We start from the raw sequence: 22,750 nt of genomic DNA, 5'->3' as shown, positions 1-22,750 counted from the left end.
TTTAGTTCAGCATTCAACACGATAGTACCTCACCTTGGTCACAAAGATGAAGGCCTTAGGACTGGACACCACCCTGTGTCACTGGATATTTGACTTCCTCACCAACCGTTCACAAGTGGTTAGTGGGGGGTCTGACACTGCTGTACAACATCTACACACATGACTGCAAAGCCAACAGTAGTCATACCTCCATCATCAAGTTTGCAGATGACACAGTGATCTTGGGCCTGATTAGTAACAACAATGAACAGCTCTACTTGGATCAGGTTGATGAGGTGGCACAGTGGTGTCAATCTAACATCTTGACCTCTCACCTTGGTCACAAAGATGAAGGCCTTAGGACTGGACACCACCCTGTGTCACTGGATATTTGACTTCCTCACCAACCGTTCACAAGTGGTTAGTGGGGGGTCTGACACTGCTGTACAACATCTACACACATGACTGCAAAGCCAACAGTAGTCATACCTCCATCATCAAGTTTGCAGATGACACAGTGATCTTGGGCCTGATTAGTAACAACAATGAACAGCTCTACTTGGATCAGGTTGATGAGGTGGCACAGTGGTGTCAATCTAACATCTTGACACTGAATATCAATAAAACCAAGGAAATGGTAGTGGATTACAGAAGGAAGCAGCAGAACTACAGTTACACCCCACTAATGATCAGCGGGCAACCTGTAGAGAGAGTCACAAGTTTTAAATACCTTGGTGTCCACATTACTGAAGACTTAACATGGACTGTTAACACTCATGTTCTGAAGAAGTCCAGACAACGACTCTACTTCCTTCGTCAGCTAAGGAAATTCAAAGTTTCTACATCCATCATGAAGGCCTTCTACACTTCAGCGGTTGAGAGTGTTCTAACTGGTAGCATCATCACCTGGTATGGGAACTCCACAGTTAGAGATTGTAGTACTCTGCAGAGAGTAGTGCGCTCATCTGAACGTACTATAAGAACTCAACTCCCTGCTCTACAAGATATCTATTCCAGAAGAGTACTCCTAAGAGCCCAAAAGATTCTGAAGGACTTTTCTCATCCTAACAATGGATTATTCCTACCGCTGAAATCAAGAAGACGCCTATGTAGTCACAAAGCCAGAACTGAGAGACTCAGGAGAAGTTTTTATCACCAGGCCATCCGAACTCTGAACTCACACTATACTGACTTTGCACACATTCACTCCTCAGCACTCTCAAACCTTTCCCAACTCTGAATTCACACTATACTGAATTTGCACTCATTCACTCCTCAGCACTGATGACCACTCACCCCCACACACCCACCTACATGACTTTTAGCACTTTTACATCCCTCTCCCTATGCTACAGACCTTTTATTTATTTTCTTATTTCATCACATGTCAAAACACACACACACACACACATCTGACTTTCTCCAACTTTTGCACATCTCCATAGAACTTTTTATTTATTATTTTTGATTTCTCCTCCATCTATCTACCCATGTCCCTGATTGCCTAGCCTTTCTGCCCCCCCCCATACCCAACACACACACACACAAAACACACACACTTACATCATCACTGTCATCACCTCACATACATACAGCACACTGCTTGCTACAGTAAGCCTCCTCTACATACTTGCTGCACACTGCCCCCCCCTCCCTACATACACAGCACATTGTCTTCAGGATCTTCTCTAACACACATCCTCTACATACTTACAGCACACTGCCCCCATACACTGTAAAATTAGCTGACATTTACCGTAAAAAATACGGTTTTATACTCTTTTTATACTTTTTAATAATAAGAGAATATACCTGTAAAATACAGTAAAATCAGCTTTTTCAAGAAGACTGCCGTAAAAGCACGGACAAAGTCTGTAATGTTTAAATGAGAAGAATCCACCGTTTTTTAGCACAGTTGTACCATTTTAAAATGGTTTAGACTTTTAATTTAGTAGTTATCAGTGTAAAAATACTGTGAAAAATTTGTTTTGGTGTTTTAACCACTGACTGCTAACTTGCTAATGTTAGATGGTGTAGGCTATAGGCTCAAACAACATTTCAGACATGTTTTACAATAACAGCTTTTTAAATAATGTACAGCATCTATTTCTCACTAGTGGTCAGAAAATCCAAGTATAAAAAAACAAACAAATTAGCCTGGCGGGCCATCCTATATCATTGAAATGTATAGTCTGGAATCAAACCATTCACCTCGCTTAATCCAAGGGGCGGGCAGAGAATTGTCTTTCAAACTGCCTAGGCATGCAATAGGCCAGCGCCACGACCATATCCCAGATCCGGTCGGCAAAGCGGCAAATACATCCTTCTTCAAAGGAATGACTTAAGTGCATTGTGTTGTTCAACTTTCAAAGAAAAGCACTAGTCCAACTCCTCCAGAGTTGACGCCAACGCCGATTCAAACAACCGCTCTTCGTTAGCCATAGCCACCTGCCTTGTTGTTCACTGTTGCAGGACTGTCGTTATCCTGTTAAGCCCGCCTTAAGACTAACAAAATAGAGCGCTGTGATTGGATGACGTCCACAGCATCAGCCAATAGAAATCCCTATGGTTTGGTACTAGAAGTACAGGCTGAGCAAATTAATTTGCCGCCGCTAGGGTGCGTCTAGATTTCTAGGCTACAAACAAATGACTTTTATCTGCAAATACGGTGTCTCGGACCATCTTATGAATTCGGCTTGATTATGCTAATGAGCTGCCTTTGCTCATTAGCATAACTGCAATTTGATTGGCTGGCTCTCTGCAGCAAATGTTGTTGGGGGAGGGGAGTTCGCTTGGTCGGACTCTTGGAACGACCGTTACTTTTTTCTTCACTCACTTACAGCAACTTTCAACAGAGGAGCTTTTGAAGTATGAGAAACACTTGTGCAGGAATAATGGAATTATCTTTGTGAAAGAGGAGGCACAGCTATCCAGAGGTAAGGTTTAGTTAAAATGTAAGGATATTCGGGTGGTAATAAAACTGTCGACTGCAAATGATTAGCTAACATTAAAAATACGTCAACAGCTGCTGCTAGCAAGCTAGTGCTCGCCCATGTTAACCATGAATTCTGATATTTCAAAATGGTGTTCACATGCCTTCAATAATGCATGACTATCATAATTTAGATTAAGGAGGAGGACTCTGTTGTGTATTTTACCTATCTTTGTCCTTGTAAGTTTGTAGAACCCAACTAGCTATTGTTTAGCTAACTAGCATAGCACAGCCTTTTTAGCATCGTGTTATTTAAAAGTTTCCAGAAAGGCTGGCTTGTGGTAAATGCAGATTAAACAATCCTGTAAGCATTATGTTTATGTGAAAATAATTTAGTTGTCTATGTTCACCAGTTTATCATTTCACTGTTGCTGTAGTCTAATGTGATTCATGCAATACAGAGAAACATAGGTTGTCAATAGAGATCTGTTTGTATAATACAGCTTTATTCAACAACCTAATGTTTCTTCTTCTGTCCCTCCAATGCCGAATATGAGCAGAATAAGTGCTAACAACGAAAGTACCTTGGATCTAATGGCTATGTAAGTTAACACACCTTTTTATCTATTATACTTGTGGTATTTTTCTTATTAATGTTAAGCTACATGTATTGCATTCATAAATTACTTGTGTAAAATGCTATTATGTTTGTTTTGTCCAAGAGTAATGTCATTCATATTGGTTGGTGCTATCTTTGTATTATTTTATTGTTATTTTGTTATATTGGTATTTTGTGTAATTTTAGGAGTTTGGAAGTGTTGGACAGTCCACGGAACTTGCAATATCTATGACAGGTGAGTGTCAATGTATTACACAAAGTTTTTTAGGGCCTATTCAGAGCGTCAACGTGGCATGTGCATTGCGTGTCTGTTCCATGGCTGCTGCATTGTGTTTTATCTGTGCATTCATACCAGAGACGTCTCAGATGTAGCGCTGCTGTGGGCAGTCTGCCTATTGTAGCATCTCTTCACTGTCTCTTTTGAATGGAAGCGCTTTCTACACATTTGCCTATCGCTTGAAAAATACACGCCAGTCCTATTTCTAGCATACACACGTTTTCAGCGTGGTTCAAGACACACCTGAAACATGCGTGTCATGCAGGCAGTGTACGCTCTAACCTGTTAACATCTGTGCCAAAATGAAAACGGACAGGTAACGCAGCTGACACACAGTCGCCATGCTTGCGGTCTAAATAGGCCCTTACACAATCTGTCTGAGGCCGTTCATTTGTGTGGTTGGAAAATCCTAATTCTGAAGTTTGTGTTTGCATTTTATTGCTTCCAGCAGACATCTTACCACTGCTGTCATATGTGAGGACACCACTGCTGTTGAATGTCAGATATGAGAACATCCTGTTGTCAAGTAAGGTCCAAAAGTTGAAAAGGGGCTAACAGCAGCCTCCATTGTCTACTTTATTGAGCACCCTCTCCTGAACAATATGCTGGCTTTTGCTAGAGTTTGATATTGAATTTTGGTGTATTTTTAGACTCTTGTCTTTTTTTAATAGCATCTATTTATCTATCTATCTAAATAATGGGACTGATTTGTGCTCTCCTTTTTGAGATACCCTGAGGAGCAAAGTGGCTTTATTGAGTTCATTCAGGTTATCGTCTTCAATTTTGATCAATGATGGGAGAAAGCCATCAAACCCAAGCTACAAATGATCTGGAGTGAAGTTAACAGGTTTTGTAGATTGCCTTAATAATTATAATTTGGCTTGCATTGCCTAAAACTCTTCAAATCACAGAGTTTTATATTGAATGAATGTATTCAGTTATGAGTGTTTGGCACTTAGCTAAATAAACTGTTTAGATATGAGTTCAGTGTGTTAAAACCAAATTAAAAGGTTTAAGGCAATCGGTTTCCTGAAATGAATTGAGTAGCTACAACAAAGTTTTAAGTTGTCAGAACAAGAATGGTTAAAGTAGTTTTAAGCCATCGTTTTTCTCAAATATTTTGAGGAATAATATTTTGTTTTACAATGCACTGTAAATTAATTGGAAACTGTAGAAATGCAATGCCTCATTTGATGTTAGAATAAACTTATAACTGTTGGAACTAACTTATGGTGTATTTTTATATGGTTTGACCATGTAAAATGTCTGAAATAAGAGAAAATATATATATAAAAAAAAAACATTAAAATGTACAGCAGCAAAAAAAAAAAACGGTAAAAGGCACGGCAGCAAAAGTTGCCGCCTGGTTACCGTAAAATTATGGTAAAATGTCATACAAGGAATTGCCGTAAAATTACGGCTTTCCGCTCTATATTCACTGTAATTTTATGGCCAATTGTAGTAAAATCACACAATTTCATTGTGATTTTACTACAATTTCGCCGTAAAATTACAGTCAATATATACAGACAAACTCGAATGCATCATTGCTTTAGTTTAGACTTAAAACGTATTTATAAAGTTAATCTGTATTTTGTGTTATTAATATATTTCTCTCAACAGAAAGAAGTGAGTTGAGGTGTCACTTGTTGGAGGCAGGATTTTCTGCAGGAGTGGAGTGTGAGTTGAGGGAGTGTGAGTCTCATTCAGGCAAGTAAAAACCTATGCATGATATAATACTGCTGCGGTTAGTATTAGCCATAATTCACTCTTAATATCTTAAATTGTGATTTGCAGGGTGACCTTGCAGTTAGGATGAGGACAGTGGACAGTTGAGGACAGATTAAAGGGTTTCCATGCTGGCATCATCAGGGAGAAACAGTAGGCATCCTTTGTTATGAGATGGTCATGCAAAAAATGTGCTTTCAGTGCCTCAAAACGTTTAGAGCTCATAAAGCACTATAGATTAAAACATTTCCACACTGGTCAAGGTCGGACAATACCCTGCTTATTCTCAGATTGTCCTTGTTCATTTAAAAGTTGGGGGGCCCTTCATACCCATTTGTCTAGAAATCATACTCAAGCAGAACAGTTAGGGCAAACTCATTCATTTTCATGTCTTGTATGCAATTCATATAGTGTTAACACAGAAAGGCAATATTTTGAACACATTGCAGTTCATCTGAGAAAGCACGAAACTGTGCATTGTGTTTTTAAGGATTGTGATTACACTACTAATATTTATTCTACTTTTGCTTCACACAAAAGTAGGAAGCACAATCCTCACAGCCTTGACGATTTTAAACATGCTATATTTCAGACATATTCAAGTCAGGGAACAGAGGATGGTAGTTGGCTGGTAGATGAAAGTGAAGTTAATCTGATGAAACACTTGTCAGTGAGGGTGAAGATTTTGTTCAAGTCATTGTTGATGAGCTTGGGTCCCTATTACTTAAATTAGACTGCATCTTGAACGTCTCTAATAGGTGTATAGATGAGATTGTAGACGAGCTTCAGTTCAAAACCAGTACAGCATCCGCACCCATTATCAAAAACATTGTCTGTAGCACATTACAAAATCATAACTGCACCGTTGAAGAATTGGTGATTGCAGAATTGGTGAATAACATTTGCCAGTTAAATCCTCTCAGTGCAGCCTTTAGTGAGGAAGGGCCTCTTGGGACAGCATACAAGAGAAATAGTTATTTAAAGGAACATTTCTCTATTGTTGAACCGTTGGAGTATATACTTGATGCGAAAGAGGGTAAGACATTCCAATATATACCAATTTTGCAAACCTTGTCACATGCTCTGAAAAATAGTGACATTCAGGAAAAGGTTTTGAAGCATACAAGGCATTGTGGTTCTCCAGGTCAGTATAGTAGTTTCCGTGATGGTTCTCACTTCAAAGAAAACACATTTATCTCTGGAGATGAGTTAAGACTTTCCTTCTTCTCTACTGTGACGATTTTGAAATATGTAACCCATTAGGAACCTCTCGTAAAAAGCATAAGGTGACAGGTGTCTACTGGGTGTTCGCTGATATTCCATTAGTGTTAAGGTCCACATTACCATCAATTTACTTAGCTGTTTTGTGCAAGGCAAATGATGTTAAGGAATTTGGTTATTCTCAAGTGCTAGAGCCATTATTAAAGGAATTATCCGGAGTAAAATGCACTTTAGATCGATTTACGGATGATTGGGAGAACATACGTTGTGTTGACATCCAAATCATGTCATTTGGATGTGTTTTGAGAAAGTTCGATGTTACCGTTTTTAGTCAAAAGCTCGTTAGCGTGGAAGTGAGAAGGGCATATTATTTTGCCGCTACAAAACGCTATTTTTATACCTCTTCTACAGTTCCAAACAACATTGCACTTTTACATTACATTACATTTAGCAGACACTTCTTGACCAAAGTGACTTACATATGTCAGCTATATTACAAGGGATCACATTGTCCCCGGAGCAACTTGGGGTTAAGTGCCTTGCTCAAGGGCACAATGGTGGAAGCTGGGAATTGAACCGACAACTTTCAGGCTACTGCACGCTAGCCCAGCTCCTTAACCACTACACTACCACCGCCCCCCACTTACGTGGTAGTGAGTAGAGGGTCCCTAAAGCCAAACCGAAGTATCCCGAGGTCTTTATGTGGTCGGATAGAGAGTCCAGAATGAATTTCATCAAGCCAGTACCTTTCCGGAAATGTTGCCATCTTTGCTGCCATCTTTTGGGGAAAGTCCGTAGGAGTTGATTGCCAAGTGTGCTCTGGAAATTCACAATTTCGTCGCCGTTTAAAAAAAAACATAGTCCAGTATTTCTTTTGAAATTGAAATGAAGTTGTATGGACTGGACTATGTTTTTTTTTTTTTTTAAACGGCGACGAAATTGTGAATTTCCAGAGATGGCAGCAAAGATGGCAACATTTCCGGAAAGGTACTGGCTTGATGAAATTCATTCTGGACTCTCTATCCGACCACATAAAGACCTCGGGATACTTCGGTTTGGCTTTAGGGACCCTCTACTCACTATCACGTAAGTGCAATGTTGTTTGGAACTGTAGAAGAGGTATAAAAATAGCGTTTTGTAGCAGCAAAATAATATGCCCTTCTCACTTCCACGCTAACGAGCTTAGACTAAAAACGGTAACATCGAACTTTCTCAAAACACATCCGAATGACATGATTTGGATGTCAACTCAACGTATGTACTCCCAATCATCCGTAAATCGATCTAAAGTGCATTTTACTCCGGATAATTCCTTTAAGGGATTTGAGAAACTTAGAAGATGATGGTATTTTTGTGCACTGTTTAGGAAAAATCATAAAAGGCACTGTATTTTCTGTCATTGCCGATAACCTTGGTGCCTACTCAGTCGGGGGGTTTATTGAAAGTTTTAGTGGGTCATACATTTGTAGATTTTGTGTTGGAGAGCGGTCCCAGTTTCAGGACTTGGAGGTCAGGGTAGGAGCGTTCCCTAGTAGAACAAAACAGCAACATGAGTTGGACATTGAAGCAGCATTGGACAGTAACACCCATAGTCATGGAGTAAAAAAGCATTGTGCAATTACTCAAAGATTAAATCATTTTCATGTGACTACAGGTTACCCACCCGATATACTCCATGACTTACTTGAAGGTATAGTACCTGTAGAATTGGCATTGTGTCTTGGGGTTTTAATAAAGAAAAAATACTTTTCTTTTGAAGAGCTCAATAGAATTATCAAACAGTTCCCATACAAGTGGAAAGACCGTACAAATTGTCCCCATGGTATACCACCAACCTTTGCCTCCCGTAAAACCATTGGTGGTAACGCAACTGAGAATTGGTGTTTATTGAGGTTGCTTCCACTTATGCTTGGTACTAAAGTACCAGAAGGGGAACAGGCCTGGCAGTTGTTGATGTCACTCAAAGATGTTGTTGCTTTGGTAATGTCACCTACCCACACAGATGAAAGCATTGGTCACCTCGATAGTCTGATTGCTGAGCATAGACATAGATTTAGCAGTGTTTTTCCACAACAAAAATTGATTCCAAAACACCATTTTTTAGAGCATTATCCTCAGCTCATTAAAGCATTTGGTCCACTAGTGTCCTTATGGACAATGAGGTTTGAAGCTAAGCATAGCTTCTTTAAAGGGGTGGTTCAGGATTTTGGACATAGGACCTCATTTCCAAGTAAGCAAGTGTGATATTTATCAGTGGAGACCGTTTTCAACACGTTTCATCCAGTCGTTCTAATTGCAGAGTTCGCAGGTGCTAGGCTAGCGCAAGTCAACGGTATGTGCTAGCCTGCCACTAAAACAGTCTTACCTACTCCAAAGGACACTTTCGAGGCAAATTCCAGACAATCGATGTAAATGTCTGTGTTGATAGAATAGTGTAAGAAATACAACTACCCTCGCGATCGCGTTGCAATAGTTATACTTTGTTCCCTGAAGTTGGTAGTAGTCATTTTGCATCTCAGCCGGGCGGACTGATATTACCAAGGCTACTACTAGGTATCCCCATTGGAGCGCTTTTACTGTTTACTTTTTGGCGCAGTACTACTAACTGGAGCAAGTATAATTCCGCCGCTGCTAAGACACTAGTCCCTCAAAATGTAATGCGATCGTTGAAATGCAAGGATAGAATAATGTTAGAAATAAAACTATCAATACAGACATTTGCATCGATAGTCTGGCGTTATAATTTATTTGCCTTGGGTGTACTTTGGAGTGGGTAAGACTGTTTTTAGTGGCAGGCTAGCACATACCGTTGACTTGGCGCTTAGCCTAGCACCTGCGAACTCTGCAATTAGAAGGACTGGATGAAACGTGTTGAAAACGGTCTCCACTGATAAATATCACACTTGCTTACTTGGAAATGAGGTCCTATGTCCAAAATCCTGAACCACCCCTTTAAGAAGATTGTGAGACAGACTAACTGCTTCCGTAACATTTTGAAGTCTATGGCAAAAAAACATCAGTCCATGATTGCATACCATCTCCATAGTTCAAATGTCAAAAAACCTGCAGTGTCTGTGTCAAAGATGTCCAGAGTGCCATTAGAGGTTGTAAATGACAACATACGAGAATTTCTATTACAGAAATCTCCTGAAGAGACAGCTGTTAATTTGACAAAACAGGCAGAATTTCGGGGCACCAGTTACGGTGTTGGCATGATCCTGGTATATGGCCACACTGGTGGATTGCCCGACTTTGCTGAAATACTGCAAATCATCATTGTTCGTGACAGCTTAGTGTTTGTGGTGAAATTGCAAAGTGCGTGGTACCTTGAGCGTTTCAGATGTTTCAAGTTAGAGTCCACAAGCATAGTCAAAGTGATTGAGCACTCACAACTCACTGACACATACCCATTGGCAACTTATTCATTGCAAGGTGATCGAATGGTTTCTCTGAAACACCACATCTGCCTGTAAAACTAGGTAAAGTATAATTTTAAATGGTGTGAATCCATCTTGTTTGCATTACAACTTCATTGGACTTATTTGTGTATTTATTCCAGGTTTTGTATGGTTTTAAAAATGTCCCTTGGTCTAGTACATGCATTAAATATATGATATTGTGGTTAAATGGAATATCTGCTCTTGTCTTATTGAACCATATCTTTTGTTCTGTTTTTTCTTGTAGTTCTGCTTGCCCAAGATTATGATGTCTGCCCCAACTCAACTACGTGTGATTATTGAAGAGACTCAAGTTCACAAGTTGACCCTACCAAATGGAGTCCCTAGCACTTTAGATGAACTTTTAGAAGTTGCACAGGGTCATTTTCAACTCCAAGGGAGCTTTACTGTTATGTACATGGACAAAGACTTTGATAACCAATTCTTCACTCTAACATCAACAGATGTGGTTAAGGACAAAGACACAATCAAACTAGTTAGAATGGACGAGTGTGATTCTGACATTGACTCCCATCAACAAGTCAGTTGCTTCCTCTCCTCCAGTGTCACTGGATGTGTCTTTGCAGGATGACAATTCTGGAATTAGCTCAGCTGACATTATCATTTTACCACAGTCCCCAGAATGCCGATCAGAACCATGGCCAACTAATTTTCAGATACCCACCTTTTCATACGATGTTGAAATGCTCCTTAATGCAGGAAATAAGGCTTATGAAAGTGATGGTTCATTCCTTCAGAATCCAACCATGAACTCAAGCATACTTGAGAAACTTGCTGACACTGTGTTCTACTACACTGCTTATCCCACTGGCCGTCAAAGACTGGCAGTTGTAGAAGCTCTGTTAAAAAAGCATCCATGCCTAAGGGAGCCTGATACCTCATTTTCAGGCATGTATGGGTGGCAGCAGCGTCTTACATACAAGATGGCTAATTACCGTAGCAAACTGAAAAGGCTTGAAGTACCTTGTCCTGAGCTTGATGTCAACTCATTGAGAAGGAAACTCCCGGGTGAGCGAAATCCGGCAAAAAATTGCAAGAGACCGAAGAAGGCAGAGGTGAACTACCTTCCTCCACATTCAAGTGGAGAAACAAGCGACAGTCTGGAGATGGAAAGACAGGAACTTCTTAATGAGGTAAAGAAGAGTAACAACACCAAGGTGATTCAAGAGAAAATGGCCAAAACATTCTCGATTCGAAGGCTTAAGATTGTGAGTGAAAGTCCAGCTGCTGATGACTTCAGAGAGAGATGGCCTGCTTTGTTGACCTGTTCCATTGGGCACTAACAATGTTTCTATAATAAATATAATTCCACCATGAATATCTATAAGGTTTAAATTCTCTCCTTATAATTTGAATTTTCATTTAGCACCAGATTATTCATCTCCTTACCTGATATTGTATTTGTGATTTATGTCAATGCAGATCAAGGAGGAATTCAGGAGAATAACCACAATGTCCCTGGAGCAGAGCTAAGGCCAAGGGAGGTGTTTCGGGACCACGCTGAGACTGTTCTTGTACAGACTAAGTCAGGTGTGCTTGCTCACTTTTTCAAGATAGACCTTCAGTTTTTCTGACTCTCTTTCTCACACACACACACACACATATTCGTAAGCATATACAGCATGCACCAGTGCTTTGTGCACTGGTGCACGGTCATGTTGGAACATGAAGGGGCCATTCCCAAACTGTTTCCAAAGTTGGGAGTATGGAATTGTCCAAAATCTCTTGGTTAATGTTGAAGCATTCAGAGTTCCTTTCACTGGAACTAAGGGGGCCAAGCCCAGCTCGGGATGGCCACTTCATGTTCCAACATGACTGTGCACCAGTGCACAAAGCAAGGTCCATAAAGACATGGATGACAGAGTTTGGTGTGGATGAACTTGACTGGCCTGCACAGAGTCCTGACCTCAACCCAGGAGAACACCTTTGGGAGGAATTAGAGCGCAGACTGAGAGACTGTCTCCTCGTCCAACATCAGTGTGTGACCTCACAAATGCGCTTCTGGAAGAATGGTCAAAAAATCCCATAAACACACTCCTAAACCTTGTGGAGCCTTTCCAGAAGAGTTGAAGCTGTTATAGCTGCAAAGAGTGGACTGACGTCATATTAAACCCTATGGATTAAGAATGGGATGTCACTTAAGTTCATATGCGCATCAAGGCAGGTGACCCAATGCTTTTGGCAATTTAGTGTATGCTCTTGTGTTTTCCTGAGACAGTTCATTGTTTATGAATAAGGCTTCAATATTGACACTATATTAAACTGTTAACAGAACCAAAGCATTGAGGAGAAACGTGACACTGTTATCCGCAGCCTCATTGTGTACCTGGGTGAGAAAGTGGAGGACCTTTTTGAAGATTGCCAGGTAAAGTATGATTACAGCTCACAATCAATTTAATGATTTACTTTCTGGAAATTACGTCATAATGAATGAGGAAATTCTGATTTGTCACTCAATAGAATTGTCTTTTTTCTTGTAAATTGTATGCAGGAGGACTGCCGCAGTGATGCCAGGCAACATGTCCTCAAAATCCTGGTGGTTCATGGTGCAGAGGATCCAGCTGATGTGGCCATCGTTGTTGAAGGAAAGATGATCGAAGGATGTGGATGCACAAAGCAAAAGCCAAGGCGCATTGCTTATGGGACTCATTTATGCCCTCAGCCTTGCATATCCGCCAGCACTTCGATACACTTTTGAAGTTTTCCAAAAACTTTTCTTGGATTTGGATGGCATTAAGCTGTCCCCAAAAATACAAGCTTTAAAGTTGAAATTGCTGGCTTAAATGCTTTCACCAGATCACCATCTCAACCAGTTGTTGGAAGTTTTTGTCAAATGCTTTTGACTTCCCGTTAAGTTGTGTTATGTTGTGTTGTGTTGTATGTTGTGTGTTTGTCTTTGAGAGCAAGTTGACACAACCACATCTTTGCAATATTTGCCGACAAATTGAGTGTTTTATCTTTGATATGTTGTAATACTTGGAGACAAAAACATCAAAAAACATTGGGTAGGAGTGGCATTGATTGTTAATTTTACTAATGGTAAAACATACTGTCCTTTTAGGATTCTGGTTGTGTTAGCTCTGTTGCTGTAAACCTTTTGTTTTTTTTTTTTCCTTGTGATATTCTCATTTATATTTTATGCCTTAAACATGGGTTAAACATTTTGACAGGCAGTATGTATGGTCACCAGTGATATTTTAGTTATTAAAAAAAAAATGGTGAAGAAAAGCAGTCATTTGAATGAGCATTCAACAGTGTTTTACTTTTTCAATACAGCAAAAACATATCAGTGGGTACATGCAGTGTTGAGTTTCAGTGATGACTGCCCCCGACATTTTTTGTTGCCCCCCGCCCCAACGTTAAGTTCATATAATGTGTGAACATTGTGAGCATGGCTGTTCTGACAAAATAAACAGTTAATTGCATTACATTTTAATTGTGTGGTATGTGGTAAAAGCATATTAACTGCATAAGGTTAAGATTTATCAAAAGAAAATAAGTAACATTGCAGAATTATAGTGTAGAGTAAAACAACTTAATACAACTAGGTAATTAAAATTTTCAAACAGAAAAAATATAGTAAAATCTACTTATTCACTTCATAACAGTAAATATTACAGACATGTAAGATTTACTTAATATTTTGATAACTGATATTCCTGTATGAAAATAATTAAATAACATTTACATAATATCATCACAATTTTTAAGGTTAGTAGTAAGTACATTGTACTTGATACTGGTAAGTAAGTTATACTTGATATTACAGCATTAAAATTTACTTAGAAAGTTTGAGTGCAAATACTTACAAGGATTTTATTAAGTAAATTCTACAAGTCATTTCTTTCAGTAGACTGCGAGACCATTTAAAGGCCTTTGCAGGTGTTTTGAGTTAATTAGCTGATTAGAGTGTGGCACCAGGTGTCTTCAAAATTGAACCTTTTTTACAAATCGCGTTGAATTTTCTAATTTTCTGAGATACTGAATTTGGGATTTTCATTAGTTGTCAGTTATAATCATCAAAATTAAAAGAAATAAACACCTGAAATATATCAGTCTGTGTGGAATGAATGTATACATTATACAAGTTTCACTTTTTGAATGGAATTACTGAGATAAATCAACTTTTTCGTGATATTCTAATTATATGACCAGCACCTGTATACTTCTAGTCTTTGCTTAGTCTTTTATGTATTGGAAGTAGGTCTACAAAGGGAAATAGTAGAAGGCTTCACCTTTTTAGTTTTTTTAGAATGTGGGACATAACTTTACTTTAACAACTAACTACTGTAAAATAAATATTGGACGTATTTGGACTTTCAACAAACTTCCATTTAGGGCATTCACTGAAATATAGGGGGTGCTGTTTCATGACGGTATTTAGCCTATACATGCTTGCATACTTTGCCCACTAGATGGAACAGATGTCTTTAGAAATGGGGTAGGCCTAGGTAGTTTTAAGTCGCTGAATCAGTGTTCTTCAATGTAGTGATTTCATCTTGAAGAAGTCAAGAGATTTGTCAAGAGACTTGTCACGAGACCGGAACCTATAATTTTATGTATTTTCTGTAATTTCATTAGGCTATTAGGCTACCTTTCTCAGGTGTCTATCAGCATGCAATTTAATGATGATGTTGCAGTTTTTGTGCTCTTTGAGTGTCTATTAAATCAAACGCTAGGACCACTTGATGTTTAACACTGTCTCGCTAGTTGTATCGTTGCGTGATTTTTATTTTCTTTATCGAAAGATTACAGAATGACAGGTATTTCTAGATATTCTATCATAAACACGACATGTCAACAGACAGAACACCTGTTGTTAGGGGGAGGAGACCGCGAGCCCACCCTCTTAATCCACGCCGAGCCAACCAAAAATTCTACATTTTGTCACGTGACCTGAAGGGGTATTTGTAGATAGAGATTGCACCGCGCTTCCATAATTTCGACACGGAGCAAATAGCGGTGACAAACGGACGCACAAATGCGAAAGAGCGGCACTGGAATAGTTTGCAAAATTGGATAAACATCATTGAGAAGAATTGAAAGCAGAACTTTACAGTTTACGATGACTCTGGATAACATATTGGGTGAGTATTTGGCTGACACTTTAAAATGATACATTTCCTTTGGAACGAATCGGTGTGACTCCAAATGTTAATAGACGAATGTAATAAGTTAACGTTTTTTTTTGGCTCGTGCTCGCTGACGTGAACATTTACATCGGTCCAGAACTTTATTTGCTTCTATTTTGCGCGATGTGCATAAACTACAGCGTTTTCGAGCACATCCACTAGTTTGTTGTGGTGGAGAGAGATACTACATAACTAAAATAACTTCTCGCTATCGCTCCTCGCACTGCTAAGCAAAACAGGAGGGAGCTTGTCAATGTGGTGTGGTGGTGGTCACGCATAATATTTCCGACTCTTGAATGCAAATTCAACCTGTCTGGAACCTGGCAACCTGATTGGAAACAAATGGAAAAGAGTTTAAGGTTTTTTATCTACTGAACATCTTCATGGAACTGATCTGATGTCTTGTAATTTGCTGGTTAGTATACACATCTCTAATTTCATATACAAAATTCTTCCCTGGGAGCATTAAACTATTATGCATTATGTTGTGTGTGTGTGTGTGTGTGTGTGTGTGTGTGTGTGTGTGGTGCAATGCATAGATGCTGGGAGTGTTGTAGGAGTAGGGAGGGAAAATGTGTGTGTGTGTGTGTGTGAGAGAGAGTGGGAGGTGGTGCAGCAGATTCTAGGTTGTGATGGTGAGACGATGGGGTTTGTATTCTTCTGCTATTTCTCTCTTGCTGTCCTCTCTCCCCTCCACCATGACCTCCACCAAGAGCAGCTTTGCAACGCATTCACAATATGACCCATCACCAGACAGGGGCCTCTGAATGGCCTGGCTGCCTGGCTTGTTACCGAGCGCTCACTTTCCCAGAATAGAGAGGTTTCATGTCTACCAGGCTACACTGAGGCTTTGTGTTACATCAGCCTACTCTGTCATTTGTGTAGAGTGCAAGGCCTAACAAAGCCAAAGGAAAGTCAAAATTCAGTCTGGTTTATAGGAACATCTGTGTGCGTGGTTACATCTGGCGCCATGGCTACCATTCAATGCTTGCGTGTGTGGCAGGGAGATCATATTGGCATATGGGGTACATGTGTTCCCATGGAGGCTGCTTGAGGTTTTGACATCAGCTCGGCTTGGTGTGGGGTAACATCTGAGGCGTTGTTGTCAAAGGGACTTTTAACAGGATGTGTGTGTGTGTGTGTGTGTTTGTATGTATGTGTGTACAGGACCTTCTTCTGTTTTGTGAGACACCCTGGGCGATTTGCGAGCGAAGAGCAAATCGGGGTCGGAGGAGGAGAGCAAGACAGAAAGTGTCCGAGACGGCGCAGAGGAGATATAAGAGGCGGTGAGCGAGTGAGTGAGTGAGAGGAGAGGAGTTGTCCTCCTCTTCTCCTCACTCCCCCACCTCCCCCTCACTGGACACACTGGCTGCGGCTGGGATGTTGCGACAGAGCAGCGCTGGCGGGAACAAGCGCTCCCTTGGCATCGCTCGCCTCTCCAACTCGCACTTCTTCCCCCTGTCCTCGGGCACCATCAACACCGCCACCACCACCACCACCACCACCTCCTCCTCCTCCTCCTCGGGCACCGGCGGGGGCACCTGGGGCCGGCCGGCCAAAAGCAGCTCGCAGAGCTCCGTCAGCTCGGGCTCGGACAGCACAGACGCGGCACCGGCCGACTCCGACTACATTATGCAGCTGGTCAACGACGTGAGGCACTTTGCAGACGTGCTTCTCCAACTCAAGGAGGCGTTCAACTCCAAAGGTAAGTAGCTTGCCCCTGGAGATGACAGGAAAGTGATTTTAAACCGTATTGGAGGTGCACCCACATATCCCGGACAATAGTAAGTGTCCTGAAAAAGATGGAAGCTTCCTAAGTGTTTTTGGCCAGGGCTGACACTTTTAAAACAAAAGCTTCCTAAAAGCGGGCTAGCTGTCTTTCAAAAACATTTGTTTTATCAGCCAGCCATGCTGGATTGTCCTTGGCTGTGCGGTCACTCACCTCTCTTTATCTATCTGCCCGGTGAGTGGGATGGCCAGTGCTCCTGTTTCTCTCTCTTTTTTTTTTCCTCAACAATATTTGTTTTTGAGTTTCATGTTCTGCATCCATTATTCCGTTATCGTCTCAATTTATTAGCTCCAAATGGAAGTCCGAATGCTCTCTTTGAGGGTAGCAGGGTTTGAATGAAGAGCGTGTGACTCTCACTAAGTTAAGTACTCTGATGCAGCCACCGTGCCTGAACTGCACACTCCCAAACTCAGTCTAACTTGATTAAAGAGCCAGAAAGTCACAGAAGAAACTTAATAAACATTTTATTGTACAGCTATTACAGCTCTTTGCGTGTTGTAAAATGTCCGCCTAAGTTGGGTGCCCTGGGGACCCACCCTGCGGAGGTATTCTGCCTGTGGTTGTGGATGAGGGAGGCCGAGTGCATTGCGTTCCCTCCTCCGGAGTCTTATTTTGGAGGAGTTGGGGGAAGGGGAGGTGCTGCGAGAGAGATTTGGGGCACAGGGGTATGAGAGAAGGAAAAACAACAACCTCTCTCTCACCCTCCCTCTCCCTCCCTCTTCCTCTCCCTCTCCCTCTCTCCCTCTCTCTCTCTCTCTCCCTCCCTCTCTCTCTCTCTCTCTCTCTCTCTCTCTCTCTCCTCCTTTTCCCACTCTCCACTTCTTCACTTCCATCATTGCCTCTGTGTCAGAGCTCTTTTGAGCCTTTATTAAACTTTTCAGATTTTTTTTTGTGTGTGTTGCTAAAGAGGCCATTTGTCTTTGAGGCAAAATCAAAAGATTTTTTTAAAGAATATTGTCTGGGAGAGAATCGCCTCTGACTAATTCTCAGCTCAGGAGAGGCGCAGTTTTGTGGGGCCCTACTTCACCGCGGTCCCACAAAATAATACTACACTTGCTGGTAATTAAATGGCCTTTTCCACTTTTTGCGCCCCCAACACGGTCCCCCACCCCCTGGTAATCTCAACCCAAGCATTTCTAAAGCATTGAGAAACGTTTTTTTTTTTTTTTTAAGAATGGAGGGAAAGTGCAGATCAACGGGGCGGCTGCTCTTGCGTGTGTGATTATTGCATTCCTGCTCTGGTCCCGTTTGGATCGTCTTGGCTCGGGCCCACTGTAGGCTAATCCTCGACCGGCCAGCATGAGAGTGTCCTGAGAGGGGGCCGGAGCCTCTCCAGCCTCTCCTCCTCACCCACCCCCCCCCCCCCCCACACACACACACACCCTTCCGTGTCTCTCCTGTGCAAACCGTGCCATGCAGGCCTACGTTCTGAGGAATCTCAGCTTTTGTTGAGGGTCAGTCAGGGTGCTTGACCTTAGCCAGCCATGGCTGCAGTTTGGAGAGCTTATTCTGAGTGACTGGTTTTCTTGTTTTTGGGGGGGTGGGGGGTGTTGCTGTTACATCCTCAGGCAGGTCCTTAAGCAGTCACACCCACACCAACCCTGTGGGTCAGAGCAAACAGATTCCTAGTGAGTTCATTGTCGTTATTTATTGTGCCCAAGCTGTCCATAAGACAATACTGTCTAGGGAGTCTGGGGTTTTGCCATGCTCATGCAAGCAGGTTTGTAATAGCTCTGCATTGTTGTCATACCTCAGAATTGTGGCTAGCCCTCGCTCTTAAAACACACAGGAGGTTTGATCAATCGTGCCAAGACACTCCGGCACAAAAAAACCCTTTCTCTAGTAGATGCACTTCGCTGCTCCCAAAAAGGAGGCCAGGTTCCTGGGTCTTGCGCTGTGAATGCAAGTGCCAAATGTCAAACTTGAATGTTTAGTTTTCAGCATAACCACGTTACACACAGAATTTGAATGCGGCCTGCCTTGAATAGTGGTGGTGAATCAGTCGACAGTCAATTATGTAAACAAACACCGTGAAACTGTAACCTGTGATGGGATTGAGCGATAATGCTCGTAATGGAGTGAATTTAGTCTAAATGCCGGAAAGGGCAATTTTGAGGAGAGTAAGCTAATTGGCCTGAGAGAAATTGAATAGGTAGATTTTGTGGACACGGAAAGAAAGGGAGCGGCAGACAAGGCCATGCAAACAGCGAGACAGACAGAGTTAGGGAGGTCTAGCCCTATCAGCAAGATAAACAAATTCATTGTTTGCATTTGAGATCATTTTAGTGTTGTAGCTGATGCATCCTGTATTTTATTCAACTGGATATCCTATCTGCCAGAATTGTTGCGATACTCAATTTTTGTCTTTTTGGGTCTCGAGGTCAGCCCCCTGAAAAGATGCCCGGCACATGCTGCATTGAGGAAATGAACTAGCGTCCGTGCGAGTGATCATATCTGGATGACATGGGGCACGGGTCAGTGCACATCTTCAAAGTGCCATTGGTGGCAGTTAACTGGGTGGGGCTCAAACGGTGCAGAAAAGAAAAGGCTGTTGTGAATCACTGGCTATGGTGTGATTGAGAGTGATTTAAATCCCTTCCAATTTATGACTTTATTGTCTCAGCGATGCGTCCCAGAGGGCGAGCACCCCCCCGTTTCATTTGACCCCCCCGGGCCATTCAGGCAAAATAAGGCAAACAACAGCCTGGTTTGTTCTTTTCCACGCACTTCTTTCTGGCAAGCGGTCATTTTTTTTGGGGGGGTGTGTGTGTCTGGTTGAGTTTATCTGTGTGCGTGTGTAGGGGGTGATGTTCTTGTCTCCCGAAAACAGTCAGTATTTTCATGCTCGATGATGTGAGGCCTTCAGCCTTTGTCTCAAGTATCTGCTGTGGATGGGGCCTTGTAGTCGAGGGAGCCTGGCCGCCTTTGGCTAGAGGAAGACTTTCCCATGTAAGAATAGCTGGACCCTCATGGATTGCTCCCTGGGGGAAAGATTGAGACCAGCTCCAATAGGAATTCATTATTTTTTTTAAACATGTTTTATTTTTTTTCTTGTCTCCATTTCTATAAACGCCACCTTAAATGGTGATTGTGTTTTGGTGGCTGCTCTGGTTTGGTCTCAGAAGCATCACTCTGTCGCTTTTTTTGAGATCTTTATTTTTTCTTATTTTTTTAAACATTTCGGGGTGGCCAAACGCTACCTCACACCCCAGGCTTGTTACTGTGGTGGACTGATTATTGTGGATTACCGCAGGTTCCACAATGATGTCTTCACAATGTGGGGGGATTTCTGAATTTCCCAAGGAGGTCGTGACCTTGTTCAAGGCCTGCTTGTTAGAAGCATGTCCGTAATTGGATTGGATTATTCTTGGTCTCACCCAGCTTGGGGTCGCGACAGGCCGTTTTGAGGTCTGCAGCAACCTATCAGGTCAGTGTTGCATTTGTGACATTTGAATTGTAGATAGAATCTTAAGTATGTTACTTCTACTTATTAGTCTTTCTCTTCTCTGTTATAAATTTCCCTCACAGGTCCTGTGAGATCAAAAGAGTATATACAGTATTTATATATATATATATATATATATATATATATATATATATATATATATATATATATATATATAATATAATATAATATATGTCTCATACTATCAATTGGGCTCCTGTTTCAGAGATTGTGATGTTTTGTGGGTTTGTTCAACTGGCTTCCCAATGGTAATGCAGTTGTAAAACGCTAGCTTGTCTGTCCGTGGGCTTGGGGGGAGCTGTCCAGCTGCCAGACTCTAAGCATGTGTAAATGTCACGTAAATGTCTGCTGTCTGAAAGCAGAGTGTGCTAAACAAAATGGCTCCACTGTTCCTGCTCATAACCTCTTTTACCCCCCTGGACACAAAAAGGAATAAAACCGGTAGCTCATCGTTCCTCTTAGGTAGGCTACATTTCAAATGATCAAATGATACATTCAGGCTTTTGCCCCTGAACTTAGAGACAGTCAGTAGAAAGGAGGACAACTCAGAGTTTTTCCTGAGCCAGGGTCCTCAGGAGTTATTGGGTCTGTGCTCATCTGGAATGGTGTGCGTGCAATGCCAGTTGCCTGCTCACTGAAGCAGCATGATGGCTGGCAAGTGTCAGCCACTTTGGAATGAAAAACAACAGGTAGGCTCCGCAGAACAATTCAGCCATGGCAGAGGAGAAGCCTTCTCTCTCCGCGGGAGGTACAGCCTTCCTCCGGCTTGAAACCTCAAATCTTGACCCAGACTCCCAGTCATCGAATCATCTCTGGATGACCACAACCTGTTCACAACCCATGGGGCATACTTTTCCTTTGACGTTATGGGAGGAATGCACTGTTTGTTTTTTTTTCTCTTCGTCTTTGGAAGGATGGCCAGGCTGTGATGAGAAACAGTTCACTGTGGCACAGCATGTTGTTGATGTGAGAACGTGAAGGAGGAAATGTTGGGAGCTGCTAATGTACAGGTATGCTTGTCGTTAATGTGCTTTTATCTAGGACGTTTTGTGTTCAGATGTTTACAATTTGTTTTAAAATGCAAGTGGGTTCCAATAGGATGTGTGAATTCGACATCCAACAGTTCAGATCAACAACAATGAATTTGTAAGTGATGATTCTTCATCCAGGGAGCTCTTGCCTTTCTGCACCCATAAACTGCCACTTAGCATGATCTCTATCTGTAAAGATTAGGCTGTAATTGTAACATTTATTATTACGCATCTACTGATCAAGGTCTAAAATATTTAATTCAGTTAGCACAGCAGTGCTGGTTCATGTGTTGCGTAACCATCTGTTATCTATACACTGTGCTGTGAGAACCTAGAGCTCTTTCCTCATCCCCCCATAAATGCACAAATAGGCTGACACCAGACATAATTTCACTGCATTGGCCAAAAGGGACAAAATTATATCAGTTATTCAGCTATTTATTTTTTGTCCTCCTCCTGTTGTCCCGCTGCGCGCACTGTAGAACCTTGAGGCGAGCGCTTGGCCGAGTGCATATTTAACCTCTGTATCAATATTGACCCTCGCTGCAGTGGCCATTACCAGCGGCACAGCTAATCATTTTGATAGGGGTGGGAAAAAAGCTCCTCTGCGCTCCGCACTGCGAGCTTCTCTTTATCCCGCTTCCCCTCCCCCTCCCGCATACTCGGCATTCCTGCAGAACAAATGCTCACTTGTTGCTTTAGTGCCTTAGATCAACAGTTGCTAGATGCTGGACACTTTGTTTAAAAAACGATGGGGAAAATGCAGAGGAAAAGTACATCTGGTCACAGATGGAAGGAAGGGAATGAGATGAAAGGACGGATCATATATTCGCATGTGTTTGGGAAACGCAAATGGCGGGTCGCAGAGTTAGTGTCGTTGTTTAGATTTTGCAGTTCACACGCGGATTGGGTGCAATTGGAGGGCGTCAATGAGAGTTCCTCTCCTGTGTTGCTTCCCATAAGTGTTTTTCTTTACGACTTTTGTCCATTGCAATGACTAGTTTTTAGTATCATGATATTTGTTGGAATGCTGGTGGAAGTTGGGACACCTGCCACTCTCACTTGCCAGCTCTTTACTCATTCTTGTTTGAGAGGGTTAGTTGTTAATTAAGTAAACA

General features: G+C 41.7%; 1 protein-coding gene and 2 long non-coding RNA genes across 10 annotated transcripts in view; all 3 read left to right on the top strand.

The window, feature by feature from the left end:
* Window positions 1-2,776: 2,776 nt before the first annotated feature.
* On the top strand, window positions 2,777-5,513 carry LOC125309048. Of its 4 annotated transcripts, none has more exons than XR_007196058.1 (5): window positions 2,777-2,915; window positions 3,472-3,513; window positions 3,717-3,765; window positions 4,256-4,654; window positions 5,431-5,513. It is a non-coding gene; the product is annotated as an uncharacterized LOC125309048 (long non-coding RNA). The 4 variants fall into 4 exon arrangements; XR_007196059.1 differs by lacking the exon at window positions 5,431-5,513 and having other exon boundaries at window positions 4,256-4,333; window positions 4,535-5,132; XR_007196057.1 differs by lacking the exon at window positions 5,431-5,513 and having other exon boundaries at window positions 4,259-5,130.
* An 88-nt stretch (window positions 5,514-5,601) lies between these two features.
* On the top strand, window positions 5,602-12,821 carry LOC125309047. Of its 4 annotated transcripts, none has more exons than XR_007196053.1 (6): window positions 5,602-5,688; window positions 10,441-11,347; window positions 11,637-11,744; window positions 12,112-12,378; window positions 12,487-12,579; window positions 12,706-12,821. It is a non-coding gene; the product is annotated as an uncharacterized LOC125309047 (long non-coding RNA). The 4 variants fall into 4 exon arrangements; XR_007196054.1 differs by having other exon boundaries at window positions 10,441-11,542; XR_007196052.1 differs by having other exon boundaries at window positions 10,441-11,744.
* Window positions 12,822-15,163: 2,342 nt separating this feature from the next.
* arhgap29a (Rho GTPase activating protein 29a) overlaps window positions 15,164-22,750 on the top strand; it is a 46,843-nt gene continuing 39,256 nt past the window's right edge. For both annotated transcript variants that reach the window (XM_048266336.1, XM_048266335.1), the window contains exons 1-2: window positions 15,164-15,301; window positions 16,514-17,051. In XM_048266336.1, coding sequence (XP_048122293.1) covers window positions 16,727-17,051 — 325 coding nt within the window. In that variant the 5' untranslated portion in view covers window positions 15,164-15,301; window positions 16,514-16,726. The remainder of the gene's footprint in view (window positions 15,302-16,513; window positions 17,052-22,750) is intronic.

Source organism: Alosa alosa, chromosome 16, assembly GCF_017589495.1.
Source record: "Alosa alosa isolate M-15738 ecotype Scorff River chromosome 16, AALO_Geno_1.1, whole genome shotgun sequence".
Classification (NCBI taxonomy): domain Eukaryota; kingdom Metazoa; phylum Chordata; class Actinopteri; order Clupeiformes; family Clupeidae; genus Alosa; species Alosa alosa.
This window is presented reverse-complemented; position numbering and strand designations above follow the sequence as displayed.